This window comes from Zea mays, chromosome 1, assembly GCF_902167145.1.
Source record: "Zea mays cultivar B73 chromosome 1, Zm-B73-REFERENCE-NAM-5.0, whole genome shotgun sequence".
Classification (NCBI taxonomy): domain Eukaryota; kingdom Viridiplantae; phylum Streptophyta; class Magnoliopsida; order Poales; family Poaceae; genus Zea; species Zea mays.
In genome coordinates this window covers 188,952,711-188,978,242 of record NC_050096.1, presented here as the reverse complement: position 1 = coordinate 188,978,242, position 25,532 = coordinate 188,952,711, and the positions used below count along the sequence as shown (strand labels likewise).

The 25,532-nt window shown below is 48.0% G+C and overlaps 1 protein-coding gene across 1 annotated transcript; it reads right to left on the bottom strand.

The window, feature by feature from the left end:
• Positions 1–5,560: 5,560 nt before the first annotated feature.
• LOC103641577 (pterocarpan synthase 1) lies at positions 5,561–6,924 on the bottom strand. The gene is made up of 3 exons (XM_008664921.2): positions 6,471–6,924; positions 6,188–6,384; positions 5,561–5,971 (listed from the first exon to the last, which is right to left on the bottom strand). Exons 1-3 carry the CDS (start codon positions 6,845–6,847, stop codon positions 5,925–5,927), a joined length of 621 nt encoding a protein of 206 aa, XP_008663143.1. The 5' UTR covers positions 6,848–6,924; the 3' UTR covers positions 5,561–5,924.
• Positions 6,925–25,532: the final 18,608 nt, after the last annotated feature.

Below are 25,532 nucleotides of genomic sequence, written 5' to 3'. Positions count from 1 at the left end.
AGACAAGTCCGAAAGAGAGGGCGAAAACAAATCACAAGCAAATAAGGCGGATGACACGGTGATTTGTTTTACCGAGGTTCGGTTCTTGCAAACCTACTCCCCGTTGAGGTGATCACAAAGACCGGGTCTCTTTCAACCCTTTCCCTCTCTCAAACGGACACTTAGACCGAGTGAGCTTCTCTTCTCAATCAAACGGGACACTAAGTCCCCACAAGGACCACCACACAATTGGTGTCTCTTGTCTTGGTTACAATTGAGTTGGAATCAAGAAAGAATGAAGAAGAAAAGCAATCCAAGCGCAAGAGCTCAAATGAACACAAGTCTCTCTCTCACTAGTCACTATTTGATTGGAATGATCTTTGGACTTGAGAGAGGATTTGATCTCTTTGATTGTGTCTTGTATTGAATGCTAAAGCTCTTGTAAGGTGTTTGAAGGCTGAAAACTTGGATGCAATGAATGGTGGGTGGTTGGGGGTATTTATAGCCCCAACCACCAAAAGAGCCGTTGGTGGAGGCTGCTGTCGCATGGTGCACCGGACAGTCCGGTGCGCCAGCCACGTCACCCGGCCGTTGGATTCTGACCGTTGGAGCTTCTGACATCTGGGCCTCCGGACAGTCCGGTGGTGCACCGGACAGTCACTGTTCACTGTCCGATGCGCCTTCTGGCGCTACTCTGACTTCTGCGAGCACTGTAGCGCATTAATTGCTCTTTGCAGGCGACCGTTGGCGCTGTGTAGCCGTTACTCCGCTGGTGCACCGGACAGTCCGGTGCTACACCAGACAGTCCGGTGAATTATAGCGAAGTGGCTCCCAGAATTCCCGAAGGTGGCAAGTTCAGAGTTGGGTTCCCTGGTGCACCGGACACTGTCCGGTGGCACACAGGACAGTCCGGTGCGCCAAACCAGGGCACACTTCGGTTGTCTTTTGCTCTCTTTGTTTGAACCCTTTCTTGGTCTTTTTATTGGTTTGTTGTGAACCTTTGGCACCTGTAAAACTTATAGTCTCGAGCAAACTAGTTAGTCCAATTATTTGTGTTGGACAATTCAACCACCAAAATTAATTAGGAAAAGGTGTAGGCCTATTTCCCTTTCGATCTCCCCCTTTTTGGTGATTGATGCCAACACAAACCAAAGCAAATGTATAAGTGCATAATTGAACTAGTTTAAAGTTGCACTTTTATAAATACATGTTAATGTGGTTAATGTCTACTCTAATGTTTTTATTATTATTATTATTAAAACTTATTTAGTATAAACACGATATCTGTTGGTGATTCTCGTGTGTTGCGCTCGGCGTCATCACGCTGTTCGCGCATGTTGCCGCACATCGTTCCCACGTATCACGTGCTGTCCGAGCCTGATATTAAATTGTTTCGCCATATCATTCATGTTAGATAATTAATTACTTACTTAGTTGTCAGCTATTAAAATAACAATTCAATCGACTCAAATTTATAATTTAAGTTTATATTTTATAAATGCATGTTAATATGACTATACCGAACTAAGAATTCTAATCAATACTCACTTAGCGTAAACGTGGTACATTCTCAATCGTAACCCCGATTTTAGTAGTTCTCGAGCTCACGATATCGTAACGTCACGTAGAATGTTCTTATGCAGTTTGTTCTTATGTTTGGTTGATGTTAATTTTTCCTATACATTGTTTGTTTGTATTGCTACGACTAGCGCGAGGTGAGTCACATGAGGATCATCCTAGTACCTGGAATCTCAAGTCCCAGACAAGTTGTGCCCTTGATCCACTTTTGTTACCCAATAATATTATTTATTATCACTATACAATGCATACGTTAAATTTTGATGGGACCCAATAGGTCACCCTAGTCTGTTTATTCTTTTACCTTGTTTACCCCTGAATCACTTGGGTAGTTTTTGCTATTGCTTTATATGGTTTTGGGTTAATATTTCATTATATCCATGTTCCAATTATTCTGTTATGTTATTTTATGTTCATGTCAAGATTATTATATTTTAATTGGAACATGGAGCTTAACTTGAGAAACACGTGCCACCACAAGGTTGGAATGGGACGCCCTTGGCTGACTAATTAGGAAAGCTAGTGGAAGACTACCTTACCCGAAAGGGGCAAGGGCAGTAGGGGAGTTGCATGCAAGGAGGTTCTCGGGTTGATTTTGCTGCAATGGCGGTCAGACGGGGGATTCTTGCAAGTGCTATTCCCATAAACTGTAGCGGGTTTTCGGAAGCTAGTGGAACTTTATAAAGGCCTCGTAGTGGATCCCTAGCCATTCACCTCAGTAGTGTCTAAGGGTCTTGCAAACCCTGGCGACATGGGATACACGACTTGTGGGTATAGGGTACAACTTCTGTAGAGTGTAAAACTGGTATACTAGCCGAGCTCACGGTCAAGAGCAGCTTAGGACTCTCGCATGATTAAATTATGGAACTTAAATTCAATTTGTCATATGCATTACATGGGATTTATTATTAATTTTGTTCTATTATTTATTATGGTTTGGTATTTACTTACACTTAGTAACTGCTAATAAAATTTTGACCAACTTATAAAAGCAATGCTCAGTTTCAACCTTTATTTTGTTGATCAACCTTACACTTCACATGAACTTTCACCTTTTGTGAGTTCATGCACATTATTCTCCACAACTTGTTGAGCGATGAACATGTGTGAGCTCACCCTTGCTGTCTCATACCCCCACAGGAGAAGAACAGGTGGTTCAAGAGGAGCCACACAACGAGGAGTTCGATTCAATCTAGATGGTGTCTCCCATTTGACTTTATGGCGCCAAGGATGGACTTTAGTTCGATCTATATTTATCTTTTATTTTGTAAGACTTCCGCTATGTAATAAATACTCTGATTATATTGTGACATTTATCTCTATACACTCCGTTATTATATGTGTTGTTTTCTTTGGCGCATATATGAGATGCACCTGGCTTTGTCCCTTAAATCTGGGTGTGACAAGACTGATAGATGAATTAGGGAAAAACAGTGACACCCTTAAATCAATTCACAAAATTGTGAAGATAGACAACTGTGTCGCAACGCATTTTTTCCTAATTCAACAATTTACCACGACTAAGAATGGCATTAGATGGGAGTACTTTACCATATACACTGAAGTTCAGGATAGAGACACCGAACTGAAACAACACAGTGTATAGAAGTATGGATTAATAAGACAAAGGATAGGGCTAAGGGGATTAGATCACCTTGAACATGTTAATCTTCGTGATCTGACAATAACTGCAACACATTGAACAGATTAAACTGGTATATAGGACATGGTTTGAACCATCAATTTTTTTTGGATAAGTATACATTTTCATATAAATGTCGTAATCTGATAGGAACTACAGTTTCATATAAAGGGAAACCATAAATTTTGAGTTCAGGTAGATATATTTTTAGACAAAACTCTAGACAACATACTGCATATCATATCAATGTCTGTGAAGAGAGGTGCGGTGTTCAGATTTGAGTGACTGATGTTTTAAAAAATAAAAAAATCCGACAAGTGCTAAAATAGCTCATGTGGTACACTCAATATACAAAATGCCGTGCAGGACACATTGCCCACAAATATTGATTCAATTACAACTAAAACTCTATTTATTTACGGAAAGGGTGCACGGATAATAAGGCTACAGTCAATTAGAGAAAAGTAAACATATATAAAACTTAGAAACACAAACCTGAAATTGTCAGATGAATAACCACATGAGTAGTTCTCTATTTTGTAAACCAAGTCTGTTTGTGTTTCATAGAGGTGTGGTGTTCAGATTTGAGCGCTTAGAGAGGTGTCTTCCATCTTATACTCGAGCATCACAAGATCTGGGCGGGGCTGGCACGTAGAATGGGAAGTACTCGAGCATCGCAAGATCCGGGCGGGGTTGGCGCATAGAGTGGGAAGAACGAGATGGCGGGGGTGGTCCTGCACTTGCGATGGGATGTGGGTGGATGGTGGTCCTGTGCGCTGGATGGCGACGAGGGGATTGGATTGTGATTCCTTCCATGGCGGCGAGGCGTGGATTGCATTTGGGGCGCGAAGGATATGGGCGGGGCATCTGCGGTGCATGGGAAGAACGATTGGGCGGGCTGGTCCTGCGAGTCGTCGGCGATGGGATTCCTGCGTGCTGGATTGCTGCGAGGCGTGGATAGCGGCGAGGGGATGTGTTTCCTTCTGTGGCAGTGACGGGATTTTTCCTTCCATGGCTGAGGCATTGATCGGTGAGGGGATTGCGGCGAGGACCATGCGGATGCAGGGGTAGAGGGGAGAGGGCGCGCACGGGGAAGAAGGAAGACACTAACATGTGAATCGTATGTGCCGTGAGGAGGCAGAACTGTGCGCCACGGTCTACGTTAGGTTCTTATAGAGTAGTGGAGATATGCATGGAAATTTCTCTCATTTTTGTTGTTCTTATTGAATTACATGCATGGAAGCTTATCCAGTTAGACGAGACGGAGGGGGAGAGAAAGAGACTTATATAGTTTACAACGGTAAAGGATTATGTAAATGAATTGTATACTTCATTCGTTTTAATTTATAATTCGTTTGACTTTTTTCCTAAGTTTGACCGACTCGTCTTATTCAAAAAAAATCATATTTATTGTTAATTTTTACAGTGATATTGTCTACTATTTAATATACTCCAACTATGGCTTTGAATTTTCCATTTTTCGCAAAAATTTAAATAAGACGAGCCGGTCAAACTTGTCAAAAAAAGTCAAACAATAAATAATAAACTACACCTATCTTGATCTCTTGCGTGTAAAAACTGGTAGAAGTTATTGGATAATCGATAATGATTGCACACAACATATGACCAGTGACCTTTATGCGTCCACCTCACTAAATGAAGACCGTTCATATGGTTGTAAATCGATTGAATGTGAGCGGTTAATTTTTTGAGTCAGTGACAGTGATGGGTAATTTTGATCAACTATATCAAAATAGTAAATCTGTCCCCTTGGATTTATCAATCTAGTAAATTTGGAATTCGTGAATCTAGATCATTTTGGCTAACTCCAAATATAGTAAATTTGGAATTCGTGAATCTAGATCATTTTGGCTAACTCCAAATATAGTAAATTTGGAATTCGTGAATCTAGATCATTTTGGCTAACTCCAAATCTAGTAAATTTGGAATTCGTGAATCTAGATCATTTGGCTAACTCCAATCCAAATCTAGTAAATTTGGATTTCGTGAATCTAGATCATTTGGCTAACTTTTCATATGAAGCGGAGTGTTTTTAGGAACTGTATCTACGCTGCATACACTCGATTTTTAGGTGGCGCATTTTGTTTCTTGTGCCACCTCAATACGCATCGATTTGACCTTGATATTTAGAGTACTCAAGGAGTGAGGTGGTCACTCATCTCCTCTCTAGTAGCATCTGTATCTCGGTAATACGCATCGATTTGTAGTCTACTTGTAATGCTGATTTTTAAAGCTGGGATAAAAGCCAGTAGCATCTGTATCTCATCTTTCATCCCCTTAAGCCAGTAGTTGTAATGCTGATTTTTTAAAGCGGAGTTATGTATCTTGATATACAAACCCTTTTCTCAAGCAAACTTAACTGCTTTTTTTTCCTGAAAATATTACACAACAAACATTACAACGACAACAGTAGTTGCGTACAGCAACGACCACAGCGAACCGTGTGCATGCATGATAGATGGACGCTGGATTGGTAGTTTCATGACTTCCATCCAGAGACCCATGTCTTATTTATTTGTAAGGAAACACACACACACACACAAACGGTGCCTCCTCTGCCTACTTCTCATGACATGAAGGGCAGCACCATCACTTGATTCACTTCATTTGCATCCGTCCAACTGATTATTTATGTTTTTTTTTTCTTCTTCTTTCCTGTAGGTTTGCACTTGAGACAGGATGCATGCAACTGTTTCGCATGGCATCACTTGGCGTGAGCAGACCCCTTCTCGGCTATCACTGCAGCAGAACCTGTGGACAGAAAATGAAACCAAGATAATGGTTCTAGATCAGTTAATTAAAGGTTTTAAAAAGAGAGAGAGAGAGACAAGACTGTGAAGTGAAGTTGTGTTCTTCATGCTTTGACAGACTTTGTTTACTACTCCGATCCTCAAGTATGCACTACGAAATCAACAACAAGCAAAGCCTAGACCGCTGGAAGTTTGGAACAGGAGTGAAGAGATGTACCTACGACGCAGCTGGCTGAGCCGTTCGCGTAGAAGGCGTGGATATCCAGCTGCCGGAAGTTGGTCTCGGGTGCGCTTCCAGCTATTCTGTGCTTGATCGTGCCGCGTGCCAGAGCCAGCTCTCCTGTCCCTCCCACGACAGCCCACTCCCCCTCCGGTGGAAGAACTCCCATCACCGGGAGCGTGGATCCGCTGAACCTATCGCACAACAAGCACGGGTTGTTATCGACCGACGCACCATGAACAGATGGGAGGGAGGGAGGGAGGGAAGCGAAAATGCTAACCTGTCACCTTGGAACACCATGTTGAGGTTGAGGGAGACGAACCAGCCCACGTTGGCTAGATCAGACAAGACATGCACGCCTTGCGCGTGTCCCACCACCTTTGCGCCTTGAGCAGGCGCGTCTACCAACGTCCAGTCCTGAACGACGGTCTGGCCGAACGGATTAGCGTGCTGAGGTCTGAAAATTACCTCCTGGTTGTGACTTGGTCCAGTACCGACAACTTGCTTCAGATACACGCGCCAGTTCAGCTCGTTCTCACAGGTGTATGAGCATGGGCACGGGCATCCCAGTGAAGCAGTAGCCAAGACCAGCAGAAGCGACATGAAGAGGATGGTGGTGGTCAGGCGGGCATTGCTAGCACTAGCAGGATGTGCCATTGGCAAAAGGGTTTGTGGGCTCGGGAAGGAGACGACAGAGTACGAGTGTTTAGCTTGCTGTCTTCGTGTGACTGCTGTGGCCTGCGGGGTGGGGAAGATGGGCTGTATTTATAGCCAGAGAGGCCCAGGAATAAGGTTCGTCGATCGACGTGCTGCTATACTATTGAAGGACCACGACGATAAGGGAAGGGAGGTTCGTCAATTTCTTTTCAGTCTTGCAAACATGGAACGATACATCACTTCACCAGCTCTGTTTTTTTTTTTTGTTATTTGGCTATTTTTTCTTCTTCTCTCCCCATCGTATGAGTATATTCGTATCTCTGGTCGTTTGCCCAACGTTTTTCAAACTCAACTTGCTGTGTTTATCTCTTGAATTTATTTGGCGTGGGTAGAGGTGGAGCCGTGGGATTGTGGACAACTTTTTTGGGCAAAACTCGATCGAGAACTTCGGCTAGGTCGGTTAATTTCTGCAGATCGACTAGTCCAATTTGTGCCGGTTAATTAATGGTGTACTCCGTGGACAACTGCTACGTAATTAATTTAAGACAGGCATACTGATAGTGAAAGTGCTCGGGATATAAGTTCCGTTCCACAGGATTGTAACTATAAAATATATGATCACATTAGTTTAGAGCCAATGATTGCGCTTCTTTGCCTATCCTGTCCATATGTTCTGCTTCCACATTGTAGTCAAGTCGTTTCATACCTTTTTTCTGTTTCAAGACCATTTTTCTTGCAAATATGTGGCCGTGTAGTCTTGTACTCCCTAGCTAGCACTTGAATGAAACATTTTTACTATTTATTTTAATAAATTTGTATAGAATATTTTTTTTAAAACAAAATGAAGACAGTACTATGTATAGGCTATCTCTACAAATCAGTTTCTACGTACGGTTCTTGATTTCTGAGTTATTTTGACGTCTCTCTATAGATGATCTGTGTAGTAGCCAATTTTCGTGGTCATATTTAGAGTGTATTTGGTTTAGCTTTCTGAGCTAAATTCACCTCCAAAGATCTATAATCTCAACCAAACATGTACAAGTACAACAGAATAGATTCATGCAAATAATCATCTATAAATTTCTCTAGTTCAATTCAGAATCATCTTCTACCCTAAAATTTTCAGATTCTTGCCATCCATATTAGTGTCATGATGTTATAGAATTTATAGTCGATAACCGTTTCAACAAAACAAAATTTAGTTTTTCCATAAACGTTGGCTCACAACTCATAGCTAGATCAAATTTTTAGGAATCTACAGGTGAACCAAACAGGCCCTTAGGACCTATTTGTTTCGTTTTTTTGGCTGTTAGACTCTCTCCAATAGATAGTATAAAATAGAGGACGCAAAACTGTAGAGGACACTTTTTGGTACTGTTTGCATAGTGTAGTTTGGTGATAAGGGATTGGATAAGGGATCTGTTGGAGATAGCATTAGAATCGACTTTTGGCAGCTAAAATTTTCGCTCTCAGTTTGTTCATATGAAAATCGTTTATGTAAAAATCAATCAAATCAACATGGACGTAGAATCCGTCGAGTCATTACGACGAGAGGAGAATGTCGCATTCTAAATCTTAAACCGTGCATATTTCTTCATTTTTTTCTCTACATATAAGCTCCGTAATATCTAGATCCTCGTGATAGTTATATTATCTAGAAATACGGTTCTCGGAAAATCACTTCATGGAAAAAAACATGTCCCAAACGGGCCTTAATTGGCCGCTCCGTTCTAGTCAATAAGAAGATAAGAGCAACCTTGCGGCACGTAGGTCATCAATCGATTCACATGGGAAAAAGAGAGAAATCATTCGTTAACTGAGCATATCCTCTTCTACTAGTCAAAGTGTCACCATTCAGACTATGTGGATATCTAAAAATGACTTTACAACGTTCTGACCAAAGGGTTAATCGTTGGTGTACGTAACATATGAATTTGCAGGCCAGGATTTTTTATAATGATCATATACCCTCTCCGTCCCAAAATATAATTTATTTTAAACTAATCATATATTCATTAAATAGCATATGAATATAGTTTCTATGTATATATATATTTATTATCATTTGAATGAACGTGGACTGAAAAAAGTGGGTTACAAAAAACTATATTTTGAAACGGAGGGATTAAAAAAAAGGTTCGGTTGAAGTGAACAACTAAATATTAGGTACCATATTCCGGTGATTAATGTTGATATAAGGGATGCCCTTGACTTGGAAGATTAGGTACGACAAAATCATAGAGATTGAATGCCACTGCAGTCTTCTTCTGGCATGAGGCAGTCTCCAACGGATATCTTATTATATCATACCTTCTATCACATCTTTTATTTTAAACTCCATTCCATAAATAGTGTGATCTACAGTACAAATACCATATTTACACGATCTGCTGCGGACTTTTTTAGAGAATGTCACTTGTATATAAATATGTAATGACTTGGAGCCAGTGACGGACCTAGCGTTTGATTGTAGCCTAGGCAAATTTTATTGAGCTAATTAAAAAGTGTAATTTGAAGCATGTTCTACAATAGAAATCTATGGATACAGTGGCTTTGGAGCCCGAGCAGGCGCCCAAGGTCGCCGGTCCACCACTGCTTGGAGCTAGAGATGGCAATGGGTCCAATCTCTGTGTGGAATTCTTTCATTAAGGTATAGGGATGAAGAAGTTTTTTCTCCCACGAGGATGCAAAATAGAAAAATTCTCCCTTGACGGTTAAACGAAAATGGGATGGACAAGCATTCTCCGTCTCGATTTCCCGCGGTGACCCATTAAATTTGCACGTAACGATAGTTTCATGTAATAGCTAATGATAAAAATAAATAATTACTTTATCAAGAGACCACTCATCATACAAATGTGTTTATTTTGACGTACACATAATGATTCATTACATCTGATAATGTGTATAAGTGACAGTTTTTACATTAATAACAAAGGACATATGTCCTAATCTGTACTATACTTAAAGCACCAGTTTCAACGGTCGTTCTGTGTCATGTTTTTACAAAAAGACCCCTATTCTTATTCCAATCAATCCGTCGAACATCTCACACGCCTCCGTTACCGTTTTACAAAAACACCCCTCCATCCCCGCCGACCCACACGCCATTCCCGCCGACCCCGCAGCCCGACCCCGCATCTGCCATCCCCGCCGACCCCGCAGCCCGACCCCGCAACCGCCATCCCCGTCCCTGAACGCCAACGCCCGTCCCCAAGCGTCGAAGCCCCATCCCCGAGCGTCGACGAGCCCCGAGCGCCGACGAGCCCCGAGCCTCGACCTCGCGGCCGCATCCAGAAATCTGCCGCGCCCAGAAATCCGCCGTGCCTCGACCTTGCGGTCGCGCCATCCCCATCCCTGAGCGCCAACGCCCCATCCCCAAGCTCGACCACGACTGCGATAGAAATCTGCACCCGTCGCCGCACAAGCCGGTACTAGGCGCGGCACAATCCGTCGCGCGCGCCATTCCCGGAAACCACCGCCGAACCTGCTCGTGCATCCCCGGAACCGCCGTCGAACCCCGACATCCGCGCGTCCCCCTCGATCCGCACCCGCTCGCGCCATTCCCTGCTGAACAACCTCCGTGCATGCCTCTGTGCACCAGTTGGTCCGAGATGCAACCCTTGTGCGGCCCAGACTCCCAACAACCTCCGTGCATGCCGTTGGTCACTGTTGGGGCGAAGGCGAAGACGCTACCCTTCGCTCCAGGCCTTCGTCACCTCGCTGCACCAACGGAGGCAAGCTGACCAGCGCGGCCCACCCTTCGTCCTCCTCACTGCAAGACGAAGGCCTACGACAAAGTCTCACCATCCCACGACCTCACCCGACCTGGAGGCCCACGTGGGATTCGGCCCACTGTAACAGGCCCCGCGCGGAGAAGCGTGTTACGGGCCTGATTCGGCATAAACGTCCTTACATTGGGACGTTGGACACTCGGGCACCTATAAATACCCCCGTACAGTGTCCTTGAGAGGCTGGATTAACAGAGCAATTGCCATCTCGAGTTAAACCTTGTTTGCACTCTTTTCACTCCCCCGTTGGATCAACTTGCCCAGGAGAGCAAGTTCCAACAGTCACCCCGTGTCGGTGTTTTGGGTCCGACCGCGCACCCAGGGTTGCCCCTCGAGGTGCTTTTTGGAGTAGGAAGGTGTTACCGACTGTAGCTCGATGGTTCGTGCCAGATGCACGAGAGACAGTGGACAATTTTGTACAGGTTCGGGCCACTTTGAGACACGTAATACCCTACGTCCTAGCGTGGATACTTTGTGTGGTGGGTTACAAAGGGGGTTCTCTAATATCAGGGATGCTAGAGAACTGAGTAGATGGCTGAGTAGTGAGATATGTTTTTGAAGGGATGCCCCCTAGGCCTTATATACTTGTCGGGGACCATAATTAGGGGTACCCCCAAGACTCCTAATCTCAGCTGGTAACCCCCATCAGCACAAAGCTGCAAAGGCCTGATGGGTGCGATTAAGTCAAGGCTCGGTCCACTCAAGGGACACGATCACGCCTCGCCCGAGCCCAGCCTCGGGCAAGGGTAGCCGACCCCGGAGGATTCACGTCTCGCCCGAGGGCCCCCTCAAGCAACGGACACACCTTCGGCTCGCCCAAGGCCCAGGCTTCGCCGAGAAGCAACCTTGGCCAGATCGCCACACCGACCGACCGTATCGCAGGAGCATTTAATGCAAGGATGGCCTGACACCTTATCCTGACGCGCGCCCTTCAGTCGACAGAGCCGAAGTGACCGCAGTCACTTCGCCGCTCCACTGACCGGCCTGACAAGAAGACAGCGTCGCCTGTGTCGCTCCGACTGCTGTGCCACTCGACAGAATGAGGCTGACAGCAGCCAAGTCCGGCCTCGGGCGCCATAGGAAGCTCCGCCTCGCCCGACCCTAGGGCTCGGCCCCCGCCTTGGCTCCGAAAGACGACGAACTCTGCCTCGCCCGACCCCAGGGCTCGGCCTCGGCCTCGGCTTCGGAAGACGACGAACTCCGCCTCGCCCGACCCCGGGGCTCGGACTCAGCCTTGGCCTCAGACGATGGTCTCCGCCTCGCCCGACCCGAGGCTCGGACTCGACCTCGACCTCGGAAGACAGACTCGACCTCAACCTCAGAGGAGCCTCCGCCTCGCCCGACCCAGGGCTCGGACCGACCACGTCACAGGGGGGGCCATCATTACCCTACCCCTAGCTAGCTCAGGCTATGGGGAACAAGACCGGCGTCCCATCTGGCTCGCCCCGGTAAACAAATAATGATGGCGCCCCGCGTGCTCCATGACGAGGGCGGCTCTCAGCCCCTTACGGAAGCAAGGAGACGTCAGCAAGGACTCGACAGCCCCGACAGCTGTCCTTCCGCAAGGCTCCAGCGCTCCTCCGACGGCCATGACATCACATGAACAGGGTGCCAAAACCTCTCCGGCTGCCACGACGGCATGTACTTAGGGCACTAGCTCCTCTCTGCTAGACACGTTAGCACACTGCTACATCTCCTATTGTACACCTGGGCCCTCTCCTTATGCCTATAAAAGGAAGGTCCAGGGCTCTCGTACGAGAAGGTTGGCCACGCGGGAGGACGGGCCGGCGCGTATAAGCCCCTCGCTCTCTCTCTCTCCCACACGGACGCTTGTAACCCCCTACTGCAAGCGCACCCGACCTGGGCGCAGGACAACACGAAGGCCGCGGGTTTCCCCTTTTCTGCCTGTCTCCTTTTTTGCCCCCCTTCGTGCTCCGTCTCGCGCCGACCCATCTGGGCTGGGGCACACGACGACAATTTACTCGTCGGTCTAGGGACCCCCCGGGGTCGAAACGTCGACAGTTGGCGCGCCAGGTAGGGGCCTGCTGCGTGTTGACGAACAGCTTCCCGTCAAGCTCCAGATGGGTAGTCTCCAGCAACCTTTCCAGCCCGGGACGGTGCTCGTTTCAGGAGTCTCGAGTTCATGTCCCTCGACGGCAGCTACGACATGATACTCCTTCCTCCGCCCCGCGACAGCGACAATGGCGGCCGACAACCCGCCCGCTGGCGGCGGAATCAACGACGTCTTCCCCACGTGGTGGAAGAACAACATTCGGGTTTGTCCCGTCGCCTCCCCCGCCGACGGAGGAGGAGGCGGGGCAACCAAGGCCAAGCAGGAGGCGGCACCTCGTCGGCTGTCGAGCGAGTCGACGGCGCCGACGCCCCAACGGGGGACACGTTGGGCGTTGACCTTGCGTCTGAGACGAAGACGAGCGCCGTTTCCCCGCAACACGCCAACTCCGAGCAAACGAACGACGCCAGCACGCTCGCAAGGGACTTGCTGGGCATCACCCTCGTACCTAAGACGATGGTGCAGTCTGCCCCTGACGCGATTTCGTCACCGCCCGTCGACCAAGAGGTACCGACCGATTCCCATCTCGTGCCTTTTGGATTCAGCCTCGACCCACCAAGCGACTTTGCTTCGGTGGAGGCCTTCATAGAGGCATGTCCAAACCCTCCGGGGTATCATATGCGGTCACCCTGGGACCGGCTGACGGCCGTCTCGACCTACGGACCCTCGGGTTCCGAGGAAGATGACGAGCCCGACCTTTGTTGGGATTTCTCCGGGCTCGGTAACCCCAGTGCCATGCGGGACTTCATGACCGCATGCGACTACTGCCTTTCCGATTGTTCCGGCGGTAGCCACAGCTTCGGCGACGAGGACTGCGGCCCAAGTCGTGAATGTTTCCACGCCGATCTAGGGGGTCCCGGCAAAGGCAACCATCTTGGTATACTGGAAAACGGTGATCCCCCTAGGCCCGTGCCTCGCGTTGACATCCTTCGGGAGCTAGCTGTGGTCCCAGTCCCTGCGGGGGTCAGGACTCACAGCTCGAGCAAATCCGCGAGGGGCAGGCCAGGCTCGACGAGGGAGCAGGAACACTTGAGCAGTTCCGGCGGAACACCGGGCATGAATGGGCAGACCGAGCTCCGCCCGGAGAAGCGCATCATCTGCCCCAGGGAATCCAGCTCCGCATTGCCGCCACCGGCTTCTAGTGGGGTCGGCCAGAACCTGGCTGCGGCAGCAATACTACTCCGCGCGATGCCGGAACTGTGGCAGAACCTCCAAGTTATTGGGCCCACATGCACCTGTCCTTGTCCTAAAGACCTCAGACGGCCATGCATGTGCACCAGATAACTCAACAGGATCTGTCCGATTGCCCCAAGGACATCGGATAAACCACTTTCAACCAGAACCGCGGGATTAAGTAACACAAATCACACACACCAACATTTTTGCAGCGGAATTTCTTACTACCAAATTTTACAAGTTACAAAAATTTTACATTATTTTATCGGAGTGATTACAAAAGTATAAGTTTGAAATATATATGCTAGCTCAAGGGATCATCCTCAATAAGAAGTATAGAAGGGTTACTTAGACTTATAAGAAGGCCGAGCCCACCGGCACTTAACACCATCAATTGTCCGCCACCCATTCGGTTCACGCGGACAGAGCTTGATAGCTCACGATTTGTGCAATTAGGTTGGGGAGAATGGTCGGGGTAGTGTTAATTTCGTGCCCGCTGCTCGGAGGACCCTGCCGTTGCCCTAATCGGCCGGCGTAGATGCTCGCCGGAGCACGGCCACGCTTGAACGGCGTCGTGGACTTCAAATCATGAATAGATAGAAACCGGAGGGTCTTTTTGTGAAGTGTCAGAGACTCCTAAGAATAGTAACCGAACCCATCTCCAGTTAGCTAAAAACCCGAGGATCGTTCTGCAAAACCGCCAGGGCGCGGGGCGCGCGGGCGCCTTTTCCTCCCTGGTCCTGGGCCGCTGGGCTGAATCCGGCCCAGTTCTGTTAATCATTTTCCTTTTTCTTTTACAGCAAAGCTTTAAAAATATGTAGAAAAATGTAGAAAAATGCTAAAATTGTGAAACTAATTTTCCTAGGTTCGTTATTTTCCCTAGTATTTAAAAAAATAGTTTTGTGATTTTTAGTGGAAATAAGAAATTTTAAGGTATTTAAAGTATTTAAAAGTCTTGGTTATAGATTTTTAGAAAATAATTGGTAAGTCCTAAAATGCCCAAAATTTTTATATGAGTGTTATACACTATTTAGAAGCCTTGGGTAGAGTTTGAATTGATTTGGACCTTGTTTGATCACCAAACCCCAAAACACCCCCCCCTGCCCTATGAGCTCCTTTACCGACTCCGGAAACCCTAAGTTCCCGGAACTCCGTGAAGGAAAGTTGTATTCAAGACATAAATAATAAGTTTATGATATCTTTGCATCCTCATGAGCATCCCATGACATCCATTCTTATACTTATGTATGGTGATGATTAGAACGTGAAGAAGAGGTAGAAGTCCCCGAAGACAGGACACCACCACCTTCGAAATCCCAGGCCGGGAATAGTTTCTACTTCGATATCTGTGGATCCGAACCCGAATCACCTGTAAACGAAGGCAAGCCCCGGTGCATTTGCCACCTTCCTTGATATTTTTAAAATCTTTCTCACTTGATTGCTGCATTAGGTGATAGGAGTTGCTTGATAAAACCATTCCTGCATTACCTTCCTTGAATTTGATTACCTTCCTTAATCACCTGTTTTACAAAAGCTTTTTGATGCTTAGCTTTGCTCTAGAAAAACAAAAGGTTTTGTTTTTACAAAAGATGTTGTGGCAAAAGTGGGTGGGATGTTTTCAAAAATAAAACTTGATGGTGGATCCATCACGGCCGTGATGGATTCAACATCGGAAAAGATGTACCTCTGCCAGGTACCAAGTTTTGGGTTAAATAATTAAGCTGAGACCGGGCGGGTGACTTGCACGAGAAGAGAGTCTCGGTGTAGTGTCTCCGTCTGAGTCGATTAAGGACCTTGTCGATGTAGGCCTGCTGACCGAGGACCCTTTAACTGGTCACATGCCTCGTCATGGGTAAGCCTTGCCTCGGGTAGACTAAGGCCGGAATAAGATAACACGAAATGGGCGTGGAGCGGTGGCGAGAGTAGCGTGTACCCTCCGTGGCAAGAGGCTGGACGGTGGTGTAGCTGTGCTCTCGGTTTGCGTGAACCTGATCCGGTCTTAAGAACCCCGGTGGCGGGTTGACATATGCAAGGGTTAAGTGCTACATATGTCGTGTGATTGGAGATCCTCAGCTGAGTATAATCGATTCGGATCGCCGTACCTCCGCGGTTATGGAGACTTGGCCACTGACTTACACGTAGAACTCCACTAAAGATAAAGGGTTTTTGTTGAGAAATTGGCTAGTACAGGACCAGTGATTGAACTAGGGTAGAAAGAACTCTAGTGCAGGTAATTTTACCTAACTTGACAAATAAAACTGGATTTTTAAGGATCCACTCTAGTAAGCATTTCTGCAAAACAGAGTCTTTGAATATTGAAAAGCCTTACCTTGACTCCCATATAACCAGCATACCCTTGAGAGTCTTTTCTTTAGTCGGGTAAGACTTGCTGAGTATTCCATACTCAGGGTTTATCCCTTCGTTGTTTTTAGGTGAGGAAGTAGCAGACTTTTGCTGCTTCTGTGCCAAGGTGGTTCCAAAAGAAGAAAATCAAGACTGAAGTGCGGGAGGACTCGGTCCTCCACTTAGGATCTTTTGTTTATTAAACTTATCGGGAGGAGTTTGTGCCTCCCTTGGTTTGTATAATATTATTACTCTGCACTCACTTTTAGCTCTGGTCTGTAATAAAATAACTCAAGCTTGCTTTTGAAATAAATATAAGTTTATGTAATTCGCTTCCGCATTTCTTTATCTCCGATGTTCTGTAATGTCTGCAAGACGGGTGAGACGTTCCTGGTGAGGTAAGGAAAGATACCGAGCTTGTCAAGTAGTTCAGGGGCACCTACAGGGTTGTCTGAGGTCCGTTGGACAAGGACAACTGTAGGTGGGCCTAATTACTTGGGAGGTTCCGTCACAGCTGGTATCGGAGCTGGATTAAGTATATACGGTCACATACGTATTTTCAAAACAAAAGTTTTGGTTTTGAAAAACCTATTTTCAACTAAACACATTGTTTGGCTTTGAAAAACAGTTTTGAAAACTATAATGCTAGCGACATCCTCTATTAAGCCCTAAGTTAAGGACTATCAGGTGGCTTAGTTGAAAACCATAACCACAACCGGGTGGGTATTGCATACATGTGTATTGTTATTTTTGAGGCCATTCAGTTTTGAATGGATCGACGCTCAGGTAAGGTGAGATGTGAGAGCATGATCGAACAAACGTCGGTCTAGGGGAGTGCTTAATTGTGGCGCTTGATTATATACATGTTCCACATATGTATATATGAAGGCTGCGATGTGGAGTATTTACTTTTCTGGGAATTCAGTATCCCATGGATGTATATGGGTATACAGGCCTGGGAATACTGAGAAGTGTAATGTACCTATAATGACGCACCTATGCTCAGGTAAGAAGGTGAGTTACCATAATGAGTTGCCCTATGGTTAAAGTGTGGCAACAGCGCCTATGCGTGGCTCGGCGCTTAATGATGAGCTGGCCTCCATATAGAAATATATGGAGTATAAACTGTGATAAACTGTCATGTGTGAACTGCATCATGGGAAATTGGGCTGTGATGGAATTTTTCTGCAGGTACACTAACCTTGAAAACGTATGTGTAGTTGACGACTAGCAAAATACCGTGAGAATCGTATGTATGCCACCGAGATAGAACGCTATTGCCACAGTATGTTGGCAAAATCAGTGAGGACGAATAGGACGAGCATGCATCCTGATTGTTGCATCATGTTTGTCTCCTATACACCCAAAATGCTTCTCTTATCTTTATTCCAGTAACCATTGATTGTAGATAATGTGGACCAGTGGCATACCGACTTCAGCTCCCCGAAACATTGTCTGCTGTGCACAATGTGTTCCACGTGTCACAATTGAAGAAGTGTCTTCGGGTTCCTGATCGAACCATTGAAGTGACTGATGTTGTCCTGGAACCAGATTTAACATACTCGGAACATCCTATTCGAGTTCTGGATCAAAAGGACCGGGTCACCCGAAGAAAAACTCTCAAGTTCTACAAGATACAGTGGAACCAGCATTCTGAAGATGAGGCTACATGGGAAACCCAAGACTTCTTAGATAAGAATTTCCCAGGCTTTTTAGCCTCATGTAAATTGTAAAGTCTGTATAGCTGTGTAATAAAGAAGTGACCCCCATATCACCCCTGTCTTGTACCAAAATTAAGGAAATAAAAATATGATGTGTTTCCTTTACCATTCCCTACCCTAGGATTTTTAATCTCGGGACGAGATTCTTTTATGGGGGGAAGGATGTAACACCCCTGGTGTTACTATAACTAAAACTTGAGCATGGCATCATGAGCATTGGCATTGCATATGTTTGACACATCTAGAGTGCATTCACTAGGCAAAAATTTCAAACAAGTTGTATTGTTTTAATGTTTTTGCAAATGAAACCCTGGTTAATGGACTTAACCCTAAATAGTGGTTAAAGGGGTAAAACTTAACCCAAGTTAAGAAAACCTAAATACTTTAGGGTAAAAGTCATAAAATGACCCTAAGAATAAACTTGAATCACTTTTGTACCCCTGGGATACCAGAAACCCTAATTGGAACCCTGGAAAACCCTAAAACCAAACCCTAGGGGCTTATGTGCAAAAGTGATGAACCTTTGGATTAAAATGTAAAAACTACTATGTTTAAGCATCTAAAGCCAATTGGTTCACAAATATGTGAATTTACAAGCCAAACCCTGAGATTTGGACTTAAGTGCAAAAGGGCCACACTTGACTCATGTGATGAAGTCTGAAATTATGTGTTAAAGGCTCCACTTTGGGGCTTTGTAACTTTCAAAGTATAGGGTTTTTGCCCTAGGTCACCACATCAAGATTGTAGCCCAACTATAGGAGTATAACTTTGCTTAAGAGTGTCAGTAGAGTTGTTAAAAAATATTGGAGATAATTAAGTCTAAAGTTGGACTGTCAGGTTACTAAGGTCTGAATTTTCAGACAGACAGTGCAATCACTACGACTTTGAGCATCAATTCAACTATGATCCAGCAAGAATCTGCCCATGGCTGCTGTGACAAACCTGTAGCTGATCTATAGCTCTACAATTTTGCTGCAGAGCATGGAGTATGTTTCCATTGAAAATTGAGAGAAAATCGTGCTCCAAGTCGCTCTGTCAGTTCATCTGATGGGTGTTCTCCATGGTACAGTGCTCGGTTGAGGATCAGATCGACCGCCATAGAAAAGATCTCACCGCCGGCGACTTCTTTGCCGGGATTAGTGCCGCGGCCGTGTGGGTGTTGCTCACCTTGAAAAGATCTTCACCGCCCGTGCGCTGGCGACCTCTCCGGTGACCCCCGTGGCCCTCTCTCCCTCTTTGCGGCCGAGTGGATTACCTCGCCGGTGACCGCCGCCTCCCGGCCATACGCCGCGTGGCTCAACTCTTTTACCGTGTCACCGTGACCTCCTCTGAAGTCTCCGTGGCTCACCGGAGTTACTGCCACGCCGTTGGCCACGAACTCACGCGGCCAGTGCTTCTTCTTCCCCTCCGACCGCCGCGTGTCTCGTCTAAATTCGTGGCCACCGCCCATCCTTCCTATAAATTGAGCCCGTGTCCAGCTCCATGGGGTAGTCCGCTAGCTAACCACCGCTAATCAGCCACAATCATCCACTCATCTGCTCGAATTCGGAGTTTCCCCCAATTCAAGCTTCCGCCACCGTGAAACCGAGCTCACCGTCACCAGCCCAACTCCGGTCAGCTCCCGTCCCCTGCTTCCTCGTTTAAGCTTTCTCACATGCCTTCGATGCTCACTGAACCACCAATTTGAACTGCGAGCTCACCAATCACCGGGAACACGATCAATTGTCCGCCACCCATTCGGTTCACGCGGACAGAGCTTGATAGCTCACGATTTGTGCAATTAGGTTGGGGAGAATGGTCGGGGTAGTGTTAATTTCGTGCCCGCTGCTCGGAGGACCCTGCCGTTGCCCTAATCGGCCGGCGTAGATGCTCGCCGGAGCACGGCCACGCTTGAACGGCGTCGTGGACTTCAAATCATGAATAGATAGAAACCGGAGGGTCTTTTTGTGAAGTGTCAGAGACTCCTAAGAATAGTAACCGAACCCATCTCCAGTTAGCTAAAAACCCGAGGATCGTTCTGCAAAACCGCCAGGGCGCGGGGCGCGCGGGCGCCTTATCCTTCCTGGTCCTGGGCCGCTGGGCTGAATCCGGCCCAGTTCTGTTAATCATTTTCCTTTTTCTTTTACAGCAAAGCTTTAAAAATATGTAGAAAAATGTAGAAAAATGCTAAAATTGTGAAACTAATTTTCCTAGGTTCGTTATTTTCCCTAGTATTTAAAAAAAATAGTTTTGTGATTTTTAGTGGAAATAAGAAATTTTAAGGTATTTAAAGTATTTAAAAGTCTTGGTTATAGATTTTTAGAAAATAATTGGTAAGTCCTAAAATGCCCAAAATTTTTATATGAGTGTTATACACTATTTAGAAGCCTTGGGTAGAGTTTGAATTGATTTGGACCTTGTTTGATCACCAAACCCCAAAACACCCCCCTGCCCTATGAGCTCCTTTACCGACTCCGGAAACCCTAAGTTCCCGGAACTCCGTGAAGGAAAGTTGTATTCAAGACATAAATAATAAGTTTATGATATCTTTGCATCCTCATGATCATCCCATGGCATCCATTCTTATACTTATGTATGGTTATGATTAGAACGTGAAGAAGAGGTAGAAGTCCCCGAAGACAGGACACCACCACCTTCGGAATCCCAGGCCGGGAATAGTTTCTACTTCGATATCTGTGGATCCGAACCCGAATCACCTGTAAACGAAGGCAAGCCCCGGTGCATTTGCCACCTTCCTTGATATTTTTAAAATCTTTCTCACTTGATTGCTGCATTAGGTGATAGGAGTTGCTTGATAAAACCATTCCTGCATTACCTTCCTTGAATTTGATTACCTTCCTTAATCACCTGTTTTACAAAAGCTTTTTGATGCTTAGCTTTGCTCTAGAAAAACAAAAGGTTTTGTTTTTACAAAAGATGTTGTGGCAAAAGTGGGTGGGATGTTTTCAAAAATAAAACTTGATGGTGGATCCATCACGGCCGTGATGGATTCAACATCGGAAAAGATGTACCTCTGCCAGGTACCAAGTTTTGGGTTAAATGATTAAGCTGAGACCGGGCGGGTGACTTGCACGAGAAGAGAGTCTCGGTGTAGTGTCTCCGTCTGAGTCGATTAAGGACCTTGTCGATGTAGGCCTGCTGACCGAGGACCCTTTAACTGGTCACATGCCTCGTCATGGGTAAGCCTTGCCTCGGGTAGACTAAGGCCGGAATAAGATAACACGAAATGGGCGTGGAGCGGTGGCGAGAGTAGCGTGTACCCTCCGTGGCAAGAGGCTGGACGGTGGTGTAGCTGTGCTCTCGGTTTGCGTGAACCTGATCCGGTCTTAAGAACCCCGGTGGCGGGTTGACATATGCAAGGGTTAAGTGCTACATATGTCGTGTGATTGGAGATCCTCAGCTGAGTATAATCGATTCGGATCGCCGTACCTCCGCGGTTATGGAGACTTGGCCACTGACTTACACGTAGAACTCCACTAAAGATAAAGGGTTTTTGTTGAGAAATTGGCTAGTACAGGACCAGTGATTGAACTAGGGTAGAAAGAACTCTAGTGCAGGTAATTTTACCTAACTTGACAAATAAAACTGGATTTTTAAGGATCCACTCTAGTAAGCATTTCTGCAAAACAGAGTCTTTGAATATTGAAAAGCCTTACCTTGACTCCCATATAACCAGCATACCCTTGAGAGTCTTTTCTTTAGTCGGGTAAGACTTGCTGAGTATTCCATACTCAGGGTTTATCCCTTCGTTGTTTTTAGGTGAGGAAGTAGCAGACTTTTGCTGCTTCTGTGCCAAGGTGGTTCCAAAAGAAGAAAATCAAGACTGAAGTGCGGGAGGACTCGGTCCTCCACTTAGGATCTTTTGTTTATTAAACTTATCGGGAGGAGTTTGTGCCTCCCTTGGTTTGTATAATATTATTACTCTGCACTCACTTTTAGCTCTGGTCTGTAATAAAATAACTCAAGCTTGCTTTTGAAATAAATGTAAGTTTATGTAATTCGCTTCCGCATTTCTTTATCTCCGATGTTCTGTAATGTCTGCAAGACGGATGAGACGTTCCTGGTGAGGTAAGGAAAGATACCGAGCTTGTCAAGTAGTTCAGGGGCACCTACAGGGTTGTCTGAGGTCCGTTGGACAAGGACAACTGTAGGTGGGCCTAATTACTTGGGAGGTTCCGTCACAGGAACCATCGACCACCGAAGGGCGGCGTATCCAGGGAGAGCTCAAGAATCTCCTAGAGGATGCCGCGGTCCGACGGGCCGAAAGCTCTGCCTCCCGAAGGCAGGGATACCCCTCAGAGCATCGCGCCGCGACTTCCCGATTCATGCGGGAAGCCTCGGTCCACACCGGGCGCACGCACAACACAGCGCCTGCGGCCCCGGGTCGCCTCGGCAATGAGCACCACCACCACAACCGTCGAACCCACATCGACGAGAGGGTGCGCCGAGGCTACCACCCCAGGCGTGGGGGACGCTACGACAGCGGGGAGGATCGGAGTCCCTCGCCCGAACCACCCGGTCCGCAGGCTTTCAGCCGGGCCATACGACGGGCGCCGTTCCCGACCCGGTTCCGAACCCCGACTACTATCACAAAGTACTCGGGGGAGACGAGGCCGGAACTGTGGCTCGCGGACTACCGGCTGGCCTGCCAGCTGGGTGGAACGGACGATGACAACCTCATCATCCGCAACCTCCCCCTGTTCCTCTCCGACACCACTCGAGCCTGGCTGGAGCATCTGCCTCCGGGGCAGATCTCCAACTGGGACGACCTGGTCCAAGCCTTCGCCGGCAACTTCCAGGGCACGTACGTGCGCCCTGGGAACTCCTGGGATCTCCGCAGCTGCCGCCAGCAGCCGGGAGAGTCTCTCCGGGACTACATCCGGCGATTCTTGAAGCACCGCACCGAGCTGCCCAACGTCACCGACTCGGATGTCATCGGCACGTTCCTCGCCGACACCACCTGCCGCGACCTGGTGAGCAAGCTGGGTCGCAAGACCCCCACCAGGGCAAGCGAGCTGATGGACATCGCCACCAAGTTCGCCTCTGCCCAGGAGGCGGTTGAGGCCATCTTCCGGAAGGACAAGCAGCCCCAGGGCCGCCAGCCGGAAGATGTCCCCGAGGCGTCCACTCAGCGCGGCACCAAGAAGAAGGGCAAGAAGAAGTCGCAAGCGAAACGCGAAGCCGCCGACGTGGACCTTGTCGCTGCCGCTGAGTACAAGAACCCTCGGAAACCTCCCGGAGGTGCCAATCTCTTTGATAAGATGCTCAAGGAGTCGTGCCCCTATCATCAGGGGCCCGTCAAGCACACCCTTGAGGAGTGCGTCATGCTTCGGCGCCACTTTCACAAGGCCGGGCCACCTGCGGAAGGTGGCAGGGCCCACAACAACGACAAGAAGGAAGATCACAAGGCAGAGGAGTTCCCCGAGGTCCACGACTGCTTCATGATCTACGGTGGGCCAGTGGCGAATGCCTCGGCTCGGCACCGCAAGCAAGAGCGTCGGGAGGTCTGCTTGGTAAAGGTGGCGGCACCAGTCTACCTAGACTGGTCCGACAAGCCCATCACCTTCGACCAGGGTGACCACCCCGACCGCGTGCCGAGCCCGGGGAAATATCCGCTCGTTGTCGACCCCGTCATCGGCAACGTCAGGCTCACCAAGGTCCTCATGGACGGAGGCAGCAGCCTCAACATCATCTACGCCGAGACCCTCGGGCTCCTGCGGATCGATCTGTCCTCGGTCCGGGCAGGCGTGGCGCCTTTTCACGGGATCATCCCCGGGAAACGCGTCTAGCCCCTTGGACAACTCGATCTACCCGTCTGCTTCGGGACTCCCTCCAACTTCAGAAGGGAAACCCTCACGTTCGAGGTGGTCGGGTTCCGAGGAACCTACCACGCGGTGCTGGGGAGGCCGTGCTACGCCAAGTTCATGGTCGTCCCCAACTACACCTACCTCAAGCTCAAGATGCCGGGCCCCAAGGGGTCATCACCGTCGGCCCCACGTACCGACACGCGTACGAATGCGACGTGGAGTGCGTGGAGTACGCTGAGGCCCTCGCCGAATCCGAGGCCCTCATCACCGACCTGGAGAGCCTCTCCAAGGAGGCGCCAGACGTGAAGCGCCATGCCGGCAACTTCGAGCCGACAGAGACGGTTAAGTCTGTCCCTCTCAGCCCCAACAACGACGCCTCCAAGCAGATACGGATCGGTTCCGAGCTCGACCCCAAATAGGAAGCAGTGCTCGTCGAATTTCTCCGCGCGAACGCTGAAGTCTTTGCGTGGAGTCCCTCGGACATGCCCGACATACCGAGGGAAGTCGCCGAGCACTCGCTGGACATCCGAGCTGGAGCCCGACCCGTGAAGCAGCCTCTGCGCCGATTCGACGCAGAAAAGCGCAGAGCCATAGGCAAGGAGATCCACAAGCTGATGGCTGTAGGGTTCATCAAAGAGGTATTCCATCCCGAATGGCTTGCCAACCCTGTGCTTGTGAGAAAGAAAGGAGGGAAATGACGGATGTGTGTAGACTACACTGATCTAAACAAAGCAAGTCCGAAAGTTCCCTATCCTCTGCCTCACATCGATCAAATCGTGGATTCCACTGCTGGGTGCGAAACCCTGTCTTTCCTCGATGCCTACTCAGGGTATCACCAAATCAGGATGAAAGAGTCCGACCAGCTCGCGACTTCTTTCATCACACCTTTTGGCATGTACTGCTACGTCACTATGCCATTTGGTTTGAGGAATGCGGGTGCGACATACCAAAGGTGCATGAACCACGTGTTCGGCGAGCACATTAGTCGAACGGCCGAGGCTTACGTCGATGACATCGTAGTCAAGACGAGGAAAGCCTCCGACCTCCTTTCCGACCTTGAAACGACATTCTGGTGTCTCAAGGCGAAAGGCGTAAAACTCAATCCCGAGAAGTGTGTCTTCGGAATCCCCCGAGGCATGCTCTTGGGGTTCATCGTCTCCGAGCGGGGCATCGAGGCCAACCCAGAGAAAATCGCGGCCATCACCAACATGGGGCCCATCAAAGAATTAAAAGGCGTACAGAGGGTCATGGGATGCCTTGCGGCTCTGAGCCGCTTCATCTCGCGCCTCGGCGAAAGAGGCCTGCCTCTGTACCGCCTCTTAAGGAAGGCCGAGTGCTTCACTTGGACCCCTGAGGCTGAGGAAGCCCTCGGGAACCTGAAGGCGCTCCTCACGAACGCGCCCATCTTGGTCCCCCCGCTGCCGGAGAAGCCCTCTTGATCTACGTCGCCGCTACCACTCAGGTGGTCAGCGCTGCGATCGTGGTTGAGAGACTAGAAGAGGGGCATGCATTGCCCGTCCAGAGGCCGGTCTACTTCATCAGTGATGTACTGTCCGAGACCAAGATCCGCTACCCACAAATTCAGAAGCTGCTGTACGCGGTGATTCTAACGCGGCGGAAGTTGCAACACTACTTCGAGTCTCATCCGTTGACTGTGGTGTCATCCTTTCCCCTGGGGGAGATCATCCAGTGCCGAGAGGCCTCGGGTAGGATTGCAAAGTGGGCGGTGGAAATCATGGGCGAGACAATCTCGTTCGCCCCTCGAAAGGCCATCAA